Consider the following 20,745-nt stretch of genomic DNA (forward strand, 5'->3'; position numbering starts at 1 on the left):
CTTTTGTAGTACATTGTTTGCCTTGTAGCATTTGCTTTTTTGAATATAATACATTGGAAATGTGTCATCTTTTTTTTATAGGAATTTGTTACCTCTTTAATTTTATATGCTAGTAATATTTACAAGTAAAATTGTATTTGTTAGCAGGTAGAGTCTTGTTTTTACAATGTCTAGCTCTACCTAATAAATTTATCCCTGTTTCCCATGTGAGAGTCTTGGCTGATGTGCAATTAGTAAACTGTTAGAAGGAAAACTCCTGTATGATAGAGTTTTTCTCAAGCCCTATTTCTTTCATCAGTTTTTTTTAACTTTTAGTTTTATATTTATTATAGTTGATTAACAATGTTTTGTTAGTTTCAGGTATGCAACAAAGTGATTCAGTTATATGTATACATGTATCTATTATTTTTCAAATTGTTTTCCCAATTAAGTTGTTACAGAATATTGAGGAGAGTTCCCTGTGCTGTATAGTAGGTCCTTGTTGGTTATCCATTTTAAATACAGCAGTGTGTACATGTCAGTCCCACACTCCCTAACTGTTCCCCGACCCACACCCTTCCCCCCTGGTAACCCTAAGTTTGTTCTCTAAGTCTATGAGTCTGTTTCTGTTCTGTAAATAAGTTCATTTGCAACTTTTTAATAAAGATTCTGCATATAAGCGATATCATACCATATTTCTCTTTCTCTGTCTGACTTACTTCACTCAGTATGACAGTCTCTAGGTCCATCCATGTTGCTGTGAATGGCAATTACTTCATTCTTTTTAATGGCTGAGTAGTATTCCATTGCATATATGTACCACATCTTCTTTATCCATTCTTCTGTCGATGGACATTTAGGTTGTTTCTGTGTCTAGGCTATTATAAACAGCGCTGTAATGAATATTGGGGTGCATATATCCTTTTGGACCATGTTTTACTCTGGGTATATGCCCAGGAGTGGGATTGCAGGACTATATGGTAGCTCTGTTTTTGGCTTCTTAGGGAATTTCCATACTGTCGCCATAGTGGCTGCACCAATTTACATTCACACCAATAGTGTAGGAGGGTTCCCTTCTCTCCACACCCTCTCCATCATTTATTGTTTGTGGATTTTTTCATGATCGCCATTCTGACTGGTGTGAGGTGACATCTCATTGTACTTTTAATTTGCATTTCTCTAATAATTATCAATGTTAAACATCTTTTCATGTGCCTCTTGCCCATCTGTATGTCTTCTTTGGAGAAATGTCTATTTAGATCTTCTGCCAATTTTTGATTGGGTTGTTTGTTTTGATGATATTAAGCCACATGAGCTGTTTGGAAATTTTGGAGACTAATCCCTTGTCGGTCACATCATTTGCAAATATTTTCTCCCATTCTGAGGGTTGTCTTTTCATCTTGTTTATGGTTTCCTTTGCTGTGCAAAAACTTTTGAGTTTAGTTAGGTCTCATTTGTTTATTTTTGTTTTTATTTCCATTACTCTGGGAGACAGATCGAAAAAGATACTGCCGTGATTTACGTCTGAGAGTGTTCATCCTATGTTTTCCTCTAAGAGTTTTTATAGTGTCCAGTCCCACATTTAGGTCTTTAATCCATTTTGAGTTTATTTTTGTGTATGGTGTTAAAGAATGTTCTAATCTAATTTTTTAAACATGTAGCTGTCCAGTTTTCCCAGCACCATTTATTGAAGAGACTGTGTTTCCTCCATTATATAGTCTTGCCTCCTTTGTCATGGATTAATTGACCATAGGTGCATGGGTTTATTTCTGGGCTTTCTATCCTATTCCATTGATGTTTCTATTTGTGTGCTAGTACCATACTGTTTTGATGACTATAGCTTTGTAGTATAGTCTGAAGTCAGGGAGCCTGATTCCTACAGCTCCATTTTTCTTTCTCAAGATTGCTTTGGCTATTCTGGGTCTTTTGTGTCTCCATACAAATTTTCAGATTTTTTTGTTCTAGTTATGTGAAAAATGCCATTGGTAATTTGACAGGGATTGCACTGAATCTGTAGATTGCCTTGGTTAGTATAATCATTTTGACAATATTGATTCTTACAATCCAAGAATATGGTATATCTTTCCATCTGTTCATGTCGTCTTTGATTTCTTTCATCAGTGTCTTATAGTTTTTGGAGTACAGGTCTTTTGTCTTCTTAGGTAGGTTTGTTCCTAGGTGTTTTATTCTTTTTGATGTGTTGGTAAATGGGATTGTTTCTTGAATTTCTCTTTCTGATCTTTTGTTATTAGTGTATAGAAATGCAACAGATTTCTGTGTATTAATTTTGTAACCTGCAACTTTATCAGATTCATTGATGAACTCTAGTAGTTTTCTGGTAGTGTCTTTAGGATTTTCTATGTATAGTATCATGTCATCTGCAAACAGTGAAAATTTAACTTCTTCTTTTCCAATTTGGATTCCTTTTATTTCTTTTCCTTCTGTGATTGCTGTAGCTAGGACTTTGAAAACTATGTTGAAAGTGGCAAGAGTGGACATCCTTGTCTTGTTCCCGATCTTTGAGGAAATGCCTTTATCTTTTCACTGTTGAGTATAATGTTAGCTGTAGGTTTGTCATATATGGCCTTTATTATGTTGAGATATGTTCCCTCTATGCCCACTTTCTGGAGAGTTTTTATCATAAATGGGTGCTGAATTTTGTCAAAAGGTTTTTCTCCATCTATTGAGATGATCATATGATTTTTATTCTTCAATTTGTTGATGTGGTGTATCACATTGACTGATTTGCAGGTATTGAAAAATCCTTCCACCCCTGGGATAAATCCCACTTGATCATGGTATATGATCCTTTTAATGTGTTGTTGGATTCTGATTGCTAGTATTCTGTTGAGGATTTTTGCATCTATATTCATCAGTGATATTGGCCTGTAATTTTCTTTTTCTTTGTAGTATCTTTGTCTGGTTTTGGTAACAGAATGAATTTGGGAGTTTTCCTTCCTCTGCAATTTTTGGGAACAATTTTAGAAGGATAGCTGTTAGCTCTTCTCTAAATGTTGAATAGAATTCGCCTGTGAAGCCATCTGGTCCTGAACTTTTGTTTGTTGGGAGTTTTTAAATCACAGTTTGAATTTCATTACTTGTGATTGGTCTGTTCATAATTTCTATTTCTTCTTGGTTCTGTCTTGGGAGAGTGTACCTTTCTAAGAATTTGTCCATTTCTTCCAGGTTGTCCATTTTATTGCCCTATAGATGCTCTCATGATCCTTTGTATTTCTGTAGTGTCAGTTGTAACTTCTCCTTTTTCATTTCTAATTTTATTGGTTTGAATCCTTCCTTTTTCTCTTGATGAGTCTGGCTAAAGGTTTATTAATTTTGTTTATCTTCTCGAAGAACCAGCTTTTAGTTTCATTGATCTTTGCTATTGTTTTCTTTGTCTCTGTTTCGTTTATTTCTTCTCTGGTCTTTATGATTTCTTTCCTTCTACTAGCTTTAGGTTTTGCTTGTTATTCTTTGTCCAGTTGCTTTAGGTGTAAGGTTAGGTTGTTCATTTGAGATTTTTCTTGTTTCCTGAGGTAAACTTGTATTGCTGTAAACTTCCGTCTTAGAACTGCTTTTGCTGCATCCCATAGGTTTTGGATCATTGTGCTTTGTTTTCATTTGTCTCTAGGTATTTTTTGATTTCCTCAGTGATCCATTGGTTGTTTAGTAGCATATTGTTTAGCCTCTATGTGTTTGTTTTTGACAGGTTTTTTCTTTTTCTTTTTTCTTTTTTAATTAATTTATTTATTTTTGGCTGTGTTGGGTTTCGTTGCTGCACACGGGCTTTCTCTAGTTGTGGCAAGCAGGGGCTACTCTTCATTGTGGTGTGTGGGCTTCTCATTGCAGTGGCTTCTCTTGTTGTGGAGCATGGGCTGTATGTGCATGGGCTTTAGTAGTTGTTGCATGCAGGCTCAGTAGTTGTGGCTCGTGGGCTCTAGAGCGCAGGCTCAGTAGTTGTGGCATGTGGGCTTAGTTGCTCCGCAGCATGTGGGATCTTCCTGGACCAGGGCTTGAACCCATGTCCCTTGCATTGGCATATGGGTTCTTATCCACTGCGCCACCAGGGAATTGCCTACAGTTTTTGTTTTGTAATTTACTTCTGATCTCATAGTGTTGTGGTTGGAAAAGATGCTTGATATGATTTCAATTTTCTTAAATTTACCAAGCCTCTCTGTGGCCCAGCATGTGGTCAGTCCTGGAGAACATTCCATGTGCACAGGAGAAGAATGTGTATTCTGCTGCTTTTGGATAGAGTGCTTTATAAATATGAGTTAAGTCTATCTGGTCTAATGTGTCATTTAAGCCCTGTGATTCCTTATTGATTTTCTGTCTGGATGACGTGTCCATTGATGAAAGTGGAGTGTTAAAGTCCTCAGTATTATTGTGTTACTGTGATTTTCCCTTTCATGGCTGTTAGCATTTGCCTTATATATTGAGGTGCTCCTATGTTGGGTGCATATATATTTACAATTGTTATATCTTCTTCTTGGGTTCATCCCTTGATCATTATGTGGTGTCCTTCTTTGTCTCTTATAACAGTCTTTATTTTAAAGTCTACTTTGTCTGATATGAGTATTGCTATTGCAGCTTTCTTTTGATCTCCATTTGCATCAAATACCTTTTTCCATCTTCTCACTTTCAGTCTTTATGTGTCCCTAGGTCTGAAGTGGGTCTCTTGCAGACAGCATATGTATGGGTCTTGCTTTTGTATCCATTCAGCCAGTCTTTATGTCTTTTGATTGGAGCATTTAATCCATTTACATTTAAGGTAATTATCGATATGTAAGTTCCTATTGCCATTTTCTTAATTGTTTTGGGTTTGTTTTCGTACGTCTTTTTTCTTCCCTTCCTCTCTTGTTCTCTTTTCCTCTGGTTGGATGACCATCTTTAGTGTTGTGTTTGGGTTGCTTTTCCTTTTTCTTTGTGTGTGTGTGTGTGTGTGTGTATCTATTGTAGTTTTTGGGTTTGCTATTCCCATGAGGTTTTGAAATAGTAGTCTATATATGTACAAGGTTGTTTTAAATTGCTGGTCTCTTTCCTGCCTAGAGAAGTTTCTTTAGCTTTTGTTGCAAAGCTGGTCTGATGGTGCTGAACTGTCTTAGCTTTTGCTTGTCTGTGAAGCTTTTGAATGAGAGTCTTGCTGGGTAGAATATTCTTAGTTGTAGGTTCTTCCCTTTCATCACTTTTAATATATCATGCCATGGCCTTCTGGCCTGTAGAGTTTCAGCTGAAAAGTCAGCTGATAACCTTATGGGAGTTCCCTTGTATGTTACTTGTCATTTTTCCCTTGTTACTTTTAATATTTTTTTCTTTATCTTTAATTCTTTTCAGTTTGATTACTATGTGTCTCAGTGTGTTTCTTCTTGGTTTATCCTGCCTGGGACTCTCTGCTCTTCCTGGACTTGGGTGAATGTTTCCTTTCCCATGTTAGGGAAGTTTTCAGCAATTATCTCTTCAAATTTTTTCTCAGGTCCTTTCTGTCTCTCTTTTCCTTCTGGGACCCCTATAATGTGAATGTTGGTGTGTTTAATGTTGTCCCAGAGATCTCTTAGACAGTCATTTCTTTTCATTCTTTTTTCTTTATTCTGTTCTGCAGCAGTGATTTCTACCATTCTGTCTTCCAGGTCACTTATCTGTTCTTCTGTTATCTCCTCAGTTATTCTGCCATTGATTCCTTCTCGTGTACTTTTCATTTCAGTTACTGTATTGTTCATCTCTGTTTGTTTGTTCTTTAGTTCTTCTAAGTCTTTGTTAAACATTTCTTGCATCTTCTCCATCCTTGCCTCCATTCTTTTTCCTTGATCCTGCATCTTCTTCAGTATCATTATTCTGAATTCTTTTTCTGGAAGGTTTTTTATCTGCACTTCAGTTGTTTTTCTGAGGTTTTGTCTTGTTCCTTCATCTGGGAAATACACTTTTGCCATTTCATTTTGCCTAATTTTCTTTCTTTCTTTTTCTTAAAAATAAATTTATTTATGTATTTATGGCTGCATTCGGTCTTTGTTGCTGCACACAGGCTTTTTCTAGTTGGGGTGAGGGGGGGGCTACTCTTCGTTGTGGTGCATGGACTTCCCATTGCGGTGGCTTCTCTTTTTGCGGAGCATGGGCTCTAGCTGTATGGGCTTCAGTAGTTTTGGCATGCGGGCTCAGTAGTTGTGGCTCACGGGCTCTAGAGTGTAGGCTCAATAGTTGTGGCACACTGGTTTAGTTGCTTTGTGGCATGTGGGATCTTCCCAGACCAGGGCTCTAACCCGTTTTCCTGCATTGGCAGGTGGATTCTTAACCACTGCACCACCAGGGAAGTCCTTATTTTGTCTAATTTTCTGTGATTGTAGATTTCGTTCCACAGGCTGCAGGATTGTAGTTCTTGCTTCTGCTGTCTGCCCTCTGGTGGGTGAGGCTATTTAAAAGGCTTCTACAAGCTTCCTGATGGGAGGGACTGGTGGTGGGTGGAGGTGGGTCTCATCCTTCTGGTGGGCAGGGTTGTGCTCAGTTAAACTTCTTTATTTTTTTTACATTTTTATTGGAATATAATTGCTTTACAATTGTGTGCTAGTTTCTGCTTTATAACAAAGTGAATCAGTTATACATATACATATGTTCCCATATCTCTTCCCTCTTGTGTCTCCCTCCCTCCCACCCTCCCTATCCCACCCCTCTAGGTCATCACAAAGCACCAGCCTGATCTCCCTGTGCTATGCGGCTACTTCCCACTATCTATCTATTTTATGTTTGGTAGTGTATATATGTCCATGCCACTCTCTCACCTTGTCACAGCTTACCCTTCCCCCTAACCGTATCCTCAAGTCCATTCTCTAGTAGGTCTGTGTCTTTATTCCTGTCTTACCCCTAGGTTCTTCATGACATTTTTTTTTTCTTAAACTCCATATATATGTGTTAGCATACAGTATCTGTCTTTCTCTTTCTGACTTACTTCACTCTGTATGACAGACTCTAGGTCCATCCACATCACTACAAATAGGTCAATTTCGTTTCTTTTTATGGCTCAGTAATAGTCCATTGTATATATGTGCCACATCTTCTTTATCCATTCACCCGATGATGGACACTTAGGTTGTTTCCATCTCCTGGCTATTGTAAACAGAGCCGCAATGAACATTTTGGTACATGACTCTTTTTGAATTATGGTTTTCTCAGGGTATATGCCCAGTAGTGGAATTGCTGAGTCATATGGTAGTTCTGTTTGTAGTTTTTTAGGGAACCTCCATACTGTTCTCCATAGTGGCTGTACCATTTCACATTCCCACCAGCAGTGCAAGAGTGTTCCCTTTTCTCCACACCCTCTCCAGCATTTATTGTTTCTAGATTTTTTGATGATGGCCATTCTGACCGGTGTGAGATGATATCTCATTGTAGTTTTGATTTGTATTTCTCTAATGATTAATGATGTTGAGCATTCTTTCATGTGTTTGTTGGCAAATTGTATATCTTCTTTGGAGAAATGTCTATTTAGGTCTTCTGACCATTTTTGGATTGGGTTGTTTGTTTTTTTGTTATTGAGCTGCATGAGCTGCTTGTAAATTTTGGAGATTAATCCTTTGTCAGTTGCTTCATTTGCAAATATTTTCTCCCATTCTGAGGATTGTCTTTTCGTCTTATTTATGGTTTCCTTTGCTGTGGAAAAGCTTTGAAGTTTCATTAGGTCCCATGTGTTTATTTTTGTTTTTATTTCCATTTCTCTAGGAGGTGGGTCAAAAAGGATCTTGCTGTGATTTATGTCATAGAGTGTTCTGCTTATGTTTTCCTCTAAGAGTTTGATAGTGTTTGGCCTTACATTTAGGTCTTTAATCCATTTTGAGTTTATTTTTGTGTATGGTGTTAGGGAATGATCTAATCTCCTACTTTTACATGTCCCTGTCCAGTTTTCCCAGCACCAATTATTGAAGAGGCTGTTCTTTCTCCACTGTACATTCCTGCCTCCTTTTTGAAAGATAAGGTGACCACATGTGCGTGGGTTTATCTCTGGGCTTTATGTCCTTTTCCATTGATCTATAGTTCTGTTTTTGAGCCAGTACCATACTGTCTTGATTACTGTAGCTTTGTAGTATAGTCTGAAGTCAGGGAGCCTGATTCCTCCAACTCTCTCGTTCTCAAGATTGCTTTGGCTATTCACGGTCTTCTGTGTTTCCATACAAATTGTGAAATTTTTTGTTCTAGTTCTGTGAAAAATGCCAGTGGTAGTTTGATAGGGATTGCACTGAATCTGTAGATTGCTTTGGGTAGTAGAGTCATTTTCACAATGTTGATTCTTCCAATCCAAGAACATGGTATATGTCTTCATCTATTTGTATCATCTTTAATTTCTTTCATCAGTGTCTTATAATTTTCTGCATACAGGTCTTTTGTCTCCTTAGGTAGGTTTATTCCTAGATATTTTATTCTTTTTGTTGCGATGGTAAATGGGAATGTTTTCTTATTTTCACTTTCAGATTTTTCATCATTAGTGTATAGGAATGCCAGAGATTTCTGTGCATTAATTTTGTATCCTTCTACTTTACCAAATTCATTGATTAGCTCTAGTAGTTTTTTGGTAGCATCTTTAGGATTCTCTATGTATAGTATCATGTCATCTGCAAAGAGTGACAGCTTTACTTCTTCTTTTCGGATTTGGATTCCTTTTATTTCTTTTTATTCTCTGATTGCTGTGGCTAAAACTTCCAAAACTATGTTGAATAAGAGTGGTGAGAGTGGGCAACCTTGTCTTGTTCCTGATCTTAGTGGAAATGCTTTCAGTTTTTCACCATTGAGGATGATGTTGGCTGTGGGTTTGTCATATACGGCCTTTATTATGTTGAGGAAAGTTCCCTCTATGCCTACTTTCTGCAGGGTTTTATCATAAATGGGTGTTGAATTTTGTCGAAAGCTGTCTCTGCATCTATTGAGATGATCATATGGTTTTTCTCCTTCAATTTGTTAATATGGTGTACCACGTTGATTGATTTGCATATATTGAAGAATCCTTGCATTCCTGGGATAAACCCCACTTGATCATGGTGCATGATCCTTTTAATGTGCTGTTGGATTCTGTTTGCTAGTATTTTGTGAGGATTTTTGCATCTATGTTCATCAGTGATGTTGGCCTGTAGTTTTCTTTCTTTGTGACATGCTTGTCTGGTTTTGGTATCAGGGTGATCGTGGTTGCGTAGAATGAGATTGGGAATGTTCCTCCCTCTGCTATATTTTGCAAGTGTTTGAGAAGGATAGGTGTTAGCTCTTCTCTAAATGTTTGATAGAATTCGCCTGTGAAACCTGTGGGCTTTTGTTTGTTGGAAGATTTTTAATCACAGTTTCAATTTCAGTGCTTGTGATTGGTCTGTTCATATTTTCTGTTTCTTCCTGATTCAGTCTTGGCATGTTGTGCATTTCTAAGAATTTGTCCATTTCTTCCAGGTTGTCCATTTTATTGGCATAGAGTTGCTTGTAGTAATCTCTCATGATCTTTTGTATTTCTGCAGTGTCAGTTGTTACTTCTCCTTTTTCATTTCTAATCCTATTGATTTGAGTCTTCTCCCTTTTTTTCTTGATGAGTCTGGCTAATGGTTTATCAATTTTGTTGATCTTCTTAAAGAACCAGCTTTTAGTTTTATTGACCTTTGCTATCATTTCCTTCATTTCTTTTTCATGTACTTCTGATCTGATCTTTATGATTTCTTTCCTTCTGCTAACTCTGGGTTTTTTTGTTCTTCTTTCTCTAATTGCTTTAGGTGCAAGGTTAGGTTGTTTATTGGAGATGTTTCCTGTTTCTTAAGGTAGGATTGTATTGCTATAAACTTTCCTCTTAGAACTGCTTTTGCTGCATCCCATATATTTTGGGTCATCGTGTCTCTATTGTCATTTGTTTCTAGGTATTTTTTAATTTCCTCTTTGATTTCTTCATTGATCACTTCGTTATTAAGTAGTGTATTGTTTGGCCTCCATGTGTTTGTATTTTTTACAGATCTTTTCCTGTAATTGATATCTAGTCTCATAGCATTGTGGTTGGAAAAGATACCTGATACAGTTTGAATTTTCTTAAATTTACCAAGGCTTGCTTTGTGACCGAAGACATGATCTGTACTGGTGAATGTTCCATGAGCACTTGAGAAAAATGTGTATTATGTTGTTTTTGAATGGAATGTCCTATAAATATCAATTAAGTCCATCTTGTTTAATGTATTATTTAAAGCTCTGTTTCCTTATTTATTTTCATTTTGGATGATCTGTCCATTGGTGGAAGTGGAGTGTTAAAGTCCTCTACTATGTATGTGTTACTGTCTATTTCCCCTTTTGTGGCTGTTAGTATTTGCCTTATGTATTGAGGTGCTCCTATGTTGGGTGCATAAATATTTACAATCGTTATATCTTCTTCTTGGATCGATCCCTTGATCATTATGTAGTGTCCTTCTTTGTTTCTTCTAATAGTCTTTATTTTAAAGTCTATTTTGTCTGATATGAGAATTGCTACTCCAGCTTTCTTTTGGTTTCCATTTGCATGGAATATCTTTTTCCATCCCCTACTATCAGTCTGTATGTGTCTTTAGGTCTGAAGTGGGTCTCTTGTAGACAGCATATATATGGGTCTTGTTTTTGTATCCATTCAGCCAATCTGTGTCTTTTGGTGGGAGCATTTAGTCCATTTACATTTAAGGTAATTATCGATTTGTATGTTCCTATTCCCCTTTTCTAAATTGTTTTGGGTTCGTTATTGTAGGTCTTTTCCTTCTTTTGTGTTTCTTGCCTAGAGAAGTTCCTTTAGCATTTATTGTAAAGCTGGTTTGGTGGTGGTGAACTCTCTGAGCTTTTGCTTGTCTGTAAAGGTTTTAATTTCTCCATCAAATCTGAATGAGATCCTTGCTGGGTAGAGTAATCTTGGTTGCAGGTTTTTCCTCCTTCATCACTCTAAATATGTCCTGCCAGTCCCTTCTGGTTTGCAGTGTTTCTGCTGAAAGATCAGTGGTTAACCTTATGGGGATTCCCTTGTGTGTTATTTGTTGTTTTTCCCTTGCTGCTTTTAATATGTTTTCTTTGTATTTAATTTTTGACAGTTTGATTAATATGTGTCTTGGCGTATTTCTCCTTGGATTTATCCTGTATGGCACTCTCTGTGCGTCCTGGACTTGATTAACTACTTCTTTTCCCATATTAGGGAAGTTTTCAACTATAATCTCTTTAAATATTTTCTCAGTCCCTTTCTTTTTCTCTTCTTCTTCTGGGACCCCTATAATTCGAATGTTTGTGCGTTTAATGTTGTCCCAGAGGTCTCTGAGACTGTCCTCAGTTCTTTTTATTCTTTTTTCTTTATTCTGCTCTGCAGTAGTTATTTCCACTATTTTATCTTCCACGTCACTTATCCATTCTTCTGCCTCCGTTATTCTGCTATTGATCCCTTCTAGAGTATTTTAAATTTCATTTATTGTGTTGTTCATTGTTGCTTGTTTCATCTTTAGTCCTTTTAGGTCCTTGTTAAATGTTTCTTGCATTTTCTCTATTCTATTTCCTAGATTTTAGATCATCTTTACTATCATTATTCTGAATTCTTTTTCAGGTAGACTGCCTATTTCCTCTTCATTTGTTAAGTCTGGTGGGTTTTTATCTTGCTCCTTCTCCTGCTGTGTGTTTTTCTGTCTTCTCATTTTGCTTATCTTACTGTGTTTGGGGTCTCCTTTTTGCAGGCTGCAGGTTCGTAGTTCCCGTTGTTTTTGGTGTCTGCCCCCAGTGGCTAAAGTTGGTTCAGTGGTTTGTGTAGGCTTCCTGGTGGAGGGGACTAATGCCTGTGTTCTGGTGGATGAGGCTGGATCTTGTCTTTCTGCTGGGCAGGTCCACATCTGGTGGTGTGTTTTGGGGTGTCTGTGGCCTTATTATGATTTTAGGCAGCCTCTCTGCTAATGGGTGGGGTTGTGTTCCTGTCTTGGTAGTTGTTTGGCATAGGGTGTCCTGTACTGTATCTTGCTGGTCGTTGAGTGAAGGTGGGTGCTGGTGTTGAGATGGAGATCTCTGGGAGATTTTCACCATTTGATATTATGTGGAGCTGGGAGGTCTCTTGTGGACCAGTGTCCTGAAGTTGGCTCTCCCACCTCTGAGGCACAGCACTGACTCCTGGCTGCAGCACCAAGAGCCTTTCATCCACACGGTCACAAAAAGAGGCAAAGGGGAAAAAATAATAAATCTTGCTCTCAAAGTCCACCTCCTCAATTTGGGATGGTTCACTGTCTATTCATGTATTTGACAGATGCAGCGTACATCAAGTTGATTGTGGAGATTTAATCCGCTGCTCCTGAGGCTGCTGTGAGAGATTTCCCTTTCTCTTCTTTGTTTCCAGAGCTTCCGGGGCTCATCTTTGACTTTGGCCCCGCTTCTGCGTGTATGCCAGAGGGCGTTTGTTCTCAGACAGGACGTGGTTAAAGGAGCAGCTGATTCGGGGGCTCTGGCTCACTCAGGCCGAGGGGAGGGAGGGGCATGGATGCGGGGCGAGCCTGCGGCGGCATAGGCCGGCAGGACGTTGCACCAGCCTGAGGCGCGCCGTGCGTTCTCCTGGGGAAGTTGTTCCTGGATCCCGGGACCCTGGCAGTGGCAGGCTGCACAGGCTCCCGGGAAGGGAGGTGTGGAGAGTGACCTGTGCTCGCACACAGGCTTCTTGGTGGCGGCAGCAGTAGCCTTAGCGTCTCATGCGCGTCTCTGGGATCCGCGCTGTTAGCTGTGGCTCGCGCCGTCTCTGGAGCTCCTTTAAGCAGCACTCTTAATCCCCTCTCCTCTCGCACCAGGAATCAAAGAGGGAAGAAGAAGTCTCTTGCCTCTTTGGCAGGCCCAGCCTTTTCCCCCGACTCCCTCCTGGCTGGCTGTGGCGCACTAACCTCCTTCAGGCTGTGTTGACACTGCCAGTCCTCTCCCTGTGATCCAACCGAAGCCCGAGCCTCAGCTCCCAGCCCCGCCCCAGCGGCTGAGCAGACAAGCCTCTCGGGCTGGTGAGTGCCGGGTCGGCACCGATCCTCTGTGCGGGAATCTCTCTGCTTTGCCCTCCGCACCTCTGTTGCTGCGCTCTCCTCCGTGGCTCCGAAGCTTCCCCCCTCCGCCACCCGGAGTCTCCGCCCGCGAAGGGGCTTCCTAGTGTGTGGAAACCTTTCCTCATTCATGGCTCCCTCCCACTGGTGCAGGTCCCGTCCCTATCCTTTGGTCTCTTTATTCTTTTGCCCTACCCAGGTACGTGGGGGAGTTTCTTGCCTTTTGGGAGGCCTGAGTTCTTCTGCCGGAGTTTAGTAGGTGTTCTGTAGGAGTTGTTCCACGTGTAGACGTATTTCTGATGTATCTGTGGGGAGGAAGGTGATTTCCGCGTCTTACTCTTCCGCCATCTTACCCCTAGCCCTCAGTAAAACTTTAATCCGCTTGTCTGTTGATGAGTGGGGCAGGGTTCTCACCCTATTGCTTGTTTGGCCTGAGGTGACCCAGTACTGGAGCCTACAAGCTGTTTAGTGGGGCTAATGGCGGCCTCCGGGTGGGCTCCTGCCAGTTGGTACTTATCAGAACTGTGGGTTCCAGTGTCCTTTTCCCCACTGTGAGCCTCAGCCACCATCCGCCTCCACAGGAGACCCTTCAGTAATAGCAGGGAGGTCTAGCCCAGTCTCTTATGGCATCACTCCTTTTTCCCCTGGGTCCTGGTTTGAATGAGACTTTGTGTGTGCTCTCCAAGAGTGGAGTTTCTCCCAGTCCTGTGGCCGTCCTTTGATCAAACCCCACTAGCCTTCAAAGCTAGATTCTCTGGGGACTTCTCCTTCTGTTGTTGGACCCCCAGGCTGGGAAGCCTGATGTGGGTCTCAGAACTTTCACTCCTGTGGGGTAACTTCTGTAGTATAATTGTTGTCCACTTTTGGGTCATCCACTTGGCGGGTATAGGATTTGAGTTTATTGCTGTTGCGTACCTCCTACCATCTTGCTGTGGCCTCCTCTTTGTCTTTGGATGTAGGGTATTCTTTTTTTGGTAGGTTCCAGTGTTTTTTTGTCCCTGGTTGTTCAGCAGTTAGTTGTGATTTTGGTGTTTTCATAAAAAGGGGATGCGCTCGCGTCCTTCAACTTCGCCATCTTGAGCTAATCCCTCTTCAGTTTTTGCTGTAGCATTTATGGTTAGAAATTATAACTTGATATGGTATTTATAAGTAGAAATTGTCTTTGACTACCTTTACAGTTTACAGAATTAGAAATAAAATTTATTGTGCTTTTCAAAATACTGTGTTGATAATTTGGGGGTATTTTATTTTCCTGGGGGGAGGCAGTTAAGAGTGTTGTCTTTAGAAATTGCAAGACTGTTAACAGTCTTGGAGTTTTTGCCCTCTGTCCTGTCCCGATGCCTGCCTTTTAAACAAAGACAAAGAGAAATTATGAATGTTAGTCATTAGATGTTTATAAAGCTAGAGTAAGAGCAAGAATAGTTTGAAGAGAAGGTGTATAGTGTTGAAGAACTTTGAGTGAATTGAGAGGTCAGGCCATTCAGTGTTACATAGATTTTAAGTTATGAATTCAAGCAAGCTGCTTTGGGACTTGCTTTGTGTGAACTCTGAGTTGGTACTTGTATGGTGTAGATTCAGAGAGCAAAATAATTCAGGATAACCTTCAGTTAGTTAGGATAACCCTCAGTTAGTTAGGTAGAACCTTTTGGAAGGTTTTTTTTTTTTACAGCACATATATTTGATAACTGAAATACTAAGCAGGTTTGTTAATACTTGATATGGGTTTCAAAATAATGCTCTTTTGACTTAAAAAAGGGAGTACTTCCTTTTCCGTAGGGTGATAAATTTATTGGAGGTTTAAAATTATAGGGTCTTGATTTTTTTTTAAAAAAGAAATAAACTGTGAAGAAAATTGTTAGCCTTATGAATATTTATTTATCACAGTCACCTGCTGAGGAAAGGTATTTTCTCTCCTTTTAAAAGAACAGTGATCAATACTCTACTCTTGCAAATTATTGTCCCTTTTCATTTAAAAAATATGTATATGTAAAACTTACATTTAAAAAAGACAACTAATTGCTAAATTAGTTGTAATTTCTAAAATCACAGTGAATTTAAAAAACTTTTTAAGAGACTAACTTTCAAAATTTTATTAAGACTTTTTTTTTGTATCATAGTAAAATGCAGTCATGGGAAAAGGAAAAACATGGTTTGGTTGCTTTGCTTTGGTTACTAAAGAATACTACCTTTTAATATATTTCCCATATCTTATATTTTTTGTACAATGAACATTTGCTTTATGTATGCAGTTTAAAATGGGATATGTCTTTATATTCATCCATGTTAGTATGAGAATTTAGCAGTGGACTATGAAAAAACTAGCTTTGAAAGTAGTGTAGTAATTTTGATGATTTTATTTGAGCTCTTCTAAATGGGATTCTTTCTTTACTTTTTGGCCATATTTATGTCTCTTCTGTTTTTTTAAGACCTCAATAGGGGAAGTAGAGGTTGTGATCATCTTGAAGAGGGGAGCAGAAACAAGGACAATACATATTCTGATTCAAAAATGGAACCCACTCTGATTTCCAGGAAGAGAAAACAAAGGCTTAGAAGTAATTTACCTGGTTCTCTTAATCCTACTTCTTTGTATAAGTCAGCAGAACAGACAGTAAGTAGAGGTATTTAGATGTCATATGAAACAATTTGTGCTATGATAAAAATGAATTGACTGTGGCCGAATAATGTTCTCCTGGCTTTCTGCTTTTATCATCGTATTTCTTTCTTTTCTTTGCCCATTTTTTGATTCTGTTTATTTTTTAAAAAATAATTTAAATACAACTTTTTTTTTTGCAGTAATACAGTTATGGGAACAAATTTCAAATACAGTCATCACTCAGTATCTACATAGTATTGGTTCCGGGACCCTGCACTTACCAAAATCCATAGATGCTTAAATCCCTTATATAAAATGGTGTAATATTTGCATATAATCTACATCTTCCTGTATATTTTAAATCATCTCTAGATTACTTATAATAACTAATACAATGTAAATGATATGTAAATGGCTATAAATACAATGTAAATGCTATGTAAATAGTTGTCTCTGCATGGCAAATTCAAGTTTTGCCTTTTGTAAATTTCTGGAATTATTTTTCTGGAAATATTTACCATTTGCATTTGGTGGAACCTGCGGTTGGTGGAATCTGTGCATACAGAAGGCTGACTGTATTATGAACAAGTAAAAAAGTTAAAAGTATTTCTCCTCTGATAACCAGCCCTTAGTTAGTAGTTTGATGTATATCTTTCAGACCTGTTTCCCCCCCCTTATTATAACCAAATACTTTTCATACTGTCCAGTCAATTGCTTTTTCACTTGCTCTGTGAAATTATTACCTGACCTATTTTATCAGTAGTAATTTACTTCCTATTTCTATAGACATCTCTTTTTCAAGAGTTTAGGGAATTTGTTGTAGAGAATTACCATACATACATCAATGCATACATTACCTATTTTCAAAGACTTAGTATGCAGTTAACAATAAAAGTATGAGGAGACAGCTTTTTGAGTTCTTTGATTCACAAGGCATTTCAGGACTGTGCTGCGCCTTTGAGTTATAATTATAAACATGATTTAGATTTATACAGTAATAGAGACATGAAGGCAGTGATTGATTTTCATAATTTTTCATAGTGTTATCCTCTTAAGTTTTTAATTTTTTTGCTTTTTTGTTACTAAAGTCATATGATGTCAAATGGCCTCTTTTGCAAAATAAAACTGTAAAAAAAATTCCTCTCATTTAAAGTTGACAAGACTGTGGAAGACCTCTGAACCACTTGTAAATATGGGAGTTTCTCCTTCCCATCCTTTTGTAAAATGTTTAGGCATCTGATTGGACAGACCAAACTCTATATATTTGAGAGACACTGGCAGGAGTAATGTAGTATAATTGAGTAGTTTTCTACCCCTATAGTTATAGAAATGATATAATGTTTTTACTTTTATATTCTTCTTTAGGAATTTAAACTTAAAAAAACTCTTTATGTTAGCCAAATTTGAAAAATGCTGATTTTTGTATGCATTTATTTATGTTCAGAAAGAACAAGAAAATGACCCAGCAGTATCCACTGAGTTGGAAAAGTCAAGTGAAAACTATCAGGAGGACCCAAAACTGCTTGAAGAAATTATGCTTGAATCCATAGAAAGTGATTTTACTAAACTATCCTCACGTTGTAGTCAGGAGTTGGCTTTGAGTGCTGCTCCCCAAATCACCTCTGAATGTTCAACCACTAAAACTTTTGAGAGCTCTATTTCTACTGATACTGTGGGGAATTGTCCTGTGGTCGAGAAGGATGAGAATGAATTGAACACAATAGAAAAACCTGTTTTAAGTGAACATAGTGAAGGGAACCAATCATTTATCTCTGCTGAACCAAGTAAGTAACATAAGGATAATAATTTTCTCTCCTCTACTTATTTGTTTTCTTTCTCCTCTCAAACAAATTTTGCTAGGCAATAAGTTATTTATTACATCATTGTGGAATATATTAACTTCAGAAAAAAAAGACTTGAGGTTTTGGGACTTCCTTCATTTATTTTGTAATATTGATTTAGGTAAAGAATGGAGTATTTGGAAGCAGAAGTAATTTTTTTTTAGATTAGTGTACTGTAATCTCATCAGTAGTTTTTTATAAGTTTCTGTAAGGACCATTATTATTGTCATTTTGGTTGATTAAGCTGAAGTACAGAGCGTTTAAGTGCTGTTTAATTATTGTCATTAATTTTGATTTAATTAATTAATTTTGATTTTTTAATTTTCCAGTATTTGATGCAGTCACATGGTACAAAAAAGGTTCTAAAGGATATCCAGTGACTGGTCTCCCACATCTTTCCCTAGCCATCCATTTCCCCCTCCTAAAAGCAACTAACGTAACAGGATTTAAAGTACAATTTAGAATGATGGCATAATAACATTATTAGAACTAGAATTTGGTCCTAAGTTCTCCTCATGGCTCTATCCATTTTTAAATATCTTCGTCCTCCGGAAGGTAAGGTTGTAGGTAACTGCCAAATAATAGTGCTGACATGGAAACATTGTATGTGACTAGTATACATTAGATAATGAATGATAGGCCAGTTTCTAAATTGAATAAAGTTAGATGATTCAGTTCAGTGGGATTATGAAAGATATATTGCATGAATTACAAAGTTCTCTTTTTATATATGATTATTGTGACACATTTAAAAAATACATTTTACCTTTTTAGTTGTTGTTTCCAGTGATGAAGAAGGACCCATTGAACATAAAAGTTCAGAAATTCTTAAATTACAACCTAAGCAAGTTCATGCCATCTCTAATGAAAGTGAGAGTACTTCTGAGCCAGCAGTGTCAGAACTACCACTGATTACATGTGAATCTGTACGGGTAATTTATTTCTGTCTTCTCACAGATTAACAGTGAAATATACACTATTGGCTAATGACTATTTTTTGTTTCTGCCAAGCAGAATATTATATAAAAATTATGAATTTTCTTAGTTTGAATTTTGAGACAACTTTCATATTAGTTTGAGGGAAGTATGTAATTGTCTTTATTTGAAGTGAAAGGCTTAATACCATTTTTCTTCTGGCCGCCTCTTCTGAGGCGGACTGTCAACCACTGCGCCACCAGGGAAGCCCATTAGTTTTGCTTCTTACTAACTGCATTACCATGGGCAGGTCACTTAACCAATCCAAACATATATTAACTCTACTTATAAAATACAAAATGAAAAAAAAAAAACTTGCCCCATGGGGTGGTTGTGGTGATTAAGAGAGATATTGTATTTAAAAACTCATTTTAAACTAAACATTATATAAATTTTAATTTATTTCTGTTGAGTTAAAAATGAATAAAGCCTATCAGAGAATACTAACTTTGAAATGGCTTTGATACAGAGGAGAATGTATTTCTGGAACTTAGGCCTGTGGAATTAATTTAGGATTCAGCTTTTTAGAGTAATTTTCTCAAAGTAAACATATACTTAAAAAATTTTTTATTGGGGTTTCCCTGGTGGCGCAGTGGTTGAGAGTCCGCCTGCCGATGCAGGGGACACGGGTTCGTGCCCCGGTCCGGGAAGATCCCACATGCCGCGGAGCGGCTGGGCCCGTGAGCCATGGCTGCTGAGCCTGTGCGTCCGGAGCCTGTGCTCCGCAACAGGAGAGGCCACAGCAGTGAGAGGCCCGCATACCGCAAAAAAAAAAAAAAAAAAATTGTAAAAAAAAAAAAATGTAAAAAAAAAAAATTTATTTAATTTATTTAATTTTGGCTGCTTTGGGTCTTCATTGCTGCACGCTGGCTTTCTCTAGTTGTGGCGAGGGGGGGCTACTCTTCGTTGCTGTGCGCAGGCTTCTCATTGCGGTGGCTTCTCTTGTTGCGGAGCACTGGCTCTAGGCTTCAGTAGTTGTGGCACGCGGGCTCAGTAGTTGTGGCACATGAACTTAGTTGCTCTGCGGCATGTGGGATCTTCCTGGACCAGGGCTCGAACCTGTGTCCCCTGCATTGGCAGGCAGATTCTTAACCACTGCACCACCAGGGAAGTCCAACCATATACTTTTTAAGGAAAAAAATCTAGATAACTATTTCTTCACAGTATGAACAGTGTAAAGTCCTTCACAGATTCATTAATAGCAATTTAAAGAAGTATTTGACTTTGAAAATCATTGTCAGCATTTATATAATACTTAGGTTTATATGCATTTTATAATTTTTTCCTTGTTAGACTTCATCTGAATTATGTCCATATAATCCTGTCATGGAAAACATTTCCTGTGTTATACCTAGTAATGAGATGGATCTACAACTGGATTTTATATTTACTTCTGTTTATATTGGTAAAGTAAAAGGAGCTTCTAAAGGTTGTGTTACAGTAAGTATATTTAATTTTTTTTTTTAGCTTTGCTTTTTGGACAAGGCATTTTCAGATTGTCTTCTCTTTTTTTAGTGCAAATGAAAATAGAATTGAGATTAATTTTATATAGGACATTTTGAATATGTCATTATACCTATTTTGAAACATGTCTTTACTTGTGAAATCTTGAAACCATAGAGGAATGCCCTAAAATCATATCTGTAATCTGACTACTCTAATGAGGATTATGTGTGAAAAAAATCATATGTAACATTGATATTCTTTGGGCTCTAAAACTTACTTGATGGTAAAGTAAATTTTTCTTTAGGGTATAGTTAATAGCAAAAAGAAGAAATCTCATTTTGATGGTTTAAATTGTTCTCCAGATTCCCAAACTTGTTATTTAAGGATCTCCAGGAATAGATCCTATTCTATTTTTCCACTTTTTTTCAGTATTAACTCATCACGTTTTGTATATGAAAGCCATACTGGATTTTGCTCAGTTCTCTATATTTTCTATTTTTCTGCCTGTTAAAATCTTTTAAGGCTTATCTGAAATACTTCCTCTTCCAGAAAACCTTTTCCTGATATCTCCTTCCTAGCCATAATTAACTTCTTCTTTTACTAAATACTTACAGCACTTTGTTTGTACATCTGCTGTAGGATTTATTCTATGTGTTTTTGTTTGTATTCTTGCCTAAACCTCTCCATTAGCCATTAAGCATCTTGTGATGAAGAGTCATGCTTTTACTCCCCTTTACACTTTACATAAATGGCTCAAACCTAAATAAGCACTTATAAACATTAGTTGAATTGAATTGACTATGTCAGATTATAATTCAGGTATTTTCCTAGAAGTTTTGTTAATATTTCACTCTGTTATGGATAAGGCAGAGAATATAAAAATGGTAAGATATGATCTCTGCCTTCAAGGAAC

At 37.7% G+C, this 20,745-nt stretch overlaps 1 protein-coding gene across 6 annotated transcripts in view; it reads left to right on the top strand.

Moving 5' to 3' along the window:
* Positions 1-20,745, top strand: part of SENP7 (SUMO specific peptidase 7) — a gene marked incomplete at its 3' end in the record, with an annotated part of 175,799 nt that overhangs the window by 121,862 nt on the left and 33,192 nt on the right. For 5 of the 6 annotated variants that reach the window (XM_082624929.1, XM_082624933.1, XM_082624931.1 and 2 more), the window contains 4 exons: positions 15,404-15,585; positions 17,015-17,354; positions 18,186-18,343; positions 19,680-19,826. In XM_082624929.1, the coding sequence (XP_082481055.1) occupies positions 15,404-15,585; positions 17,015-17,354; positions 18,186-18,343; positions 19,680-19,826 (827 nt within the window). The remainder of the gene's footprint in view (positions 1-15,403; positions 15,586-17,014; positions 17,355-18,185; positions 18,344-19,679; positions 19,827-20,745) is intronic. The other variant, XM_082624930.1, reaches the window with a different exon arrangement.

This window comes from Mesoplodon mirus (genome assembly GCF_964341445.2).
Source record: "Mesoplodon mirus genome assembly, chromosome: 6".
Lineage (NCBI taxonomy): Eukaryota > Metazoa > Chordata > Mammalia > Artiodactyla > Ziphiidae > Mesoplodon > Mesoplodon mirus.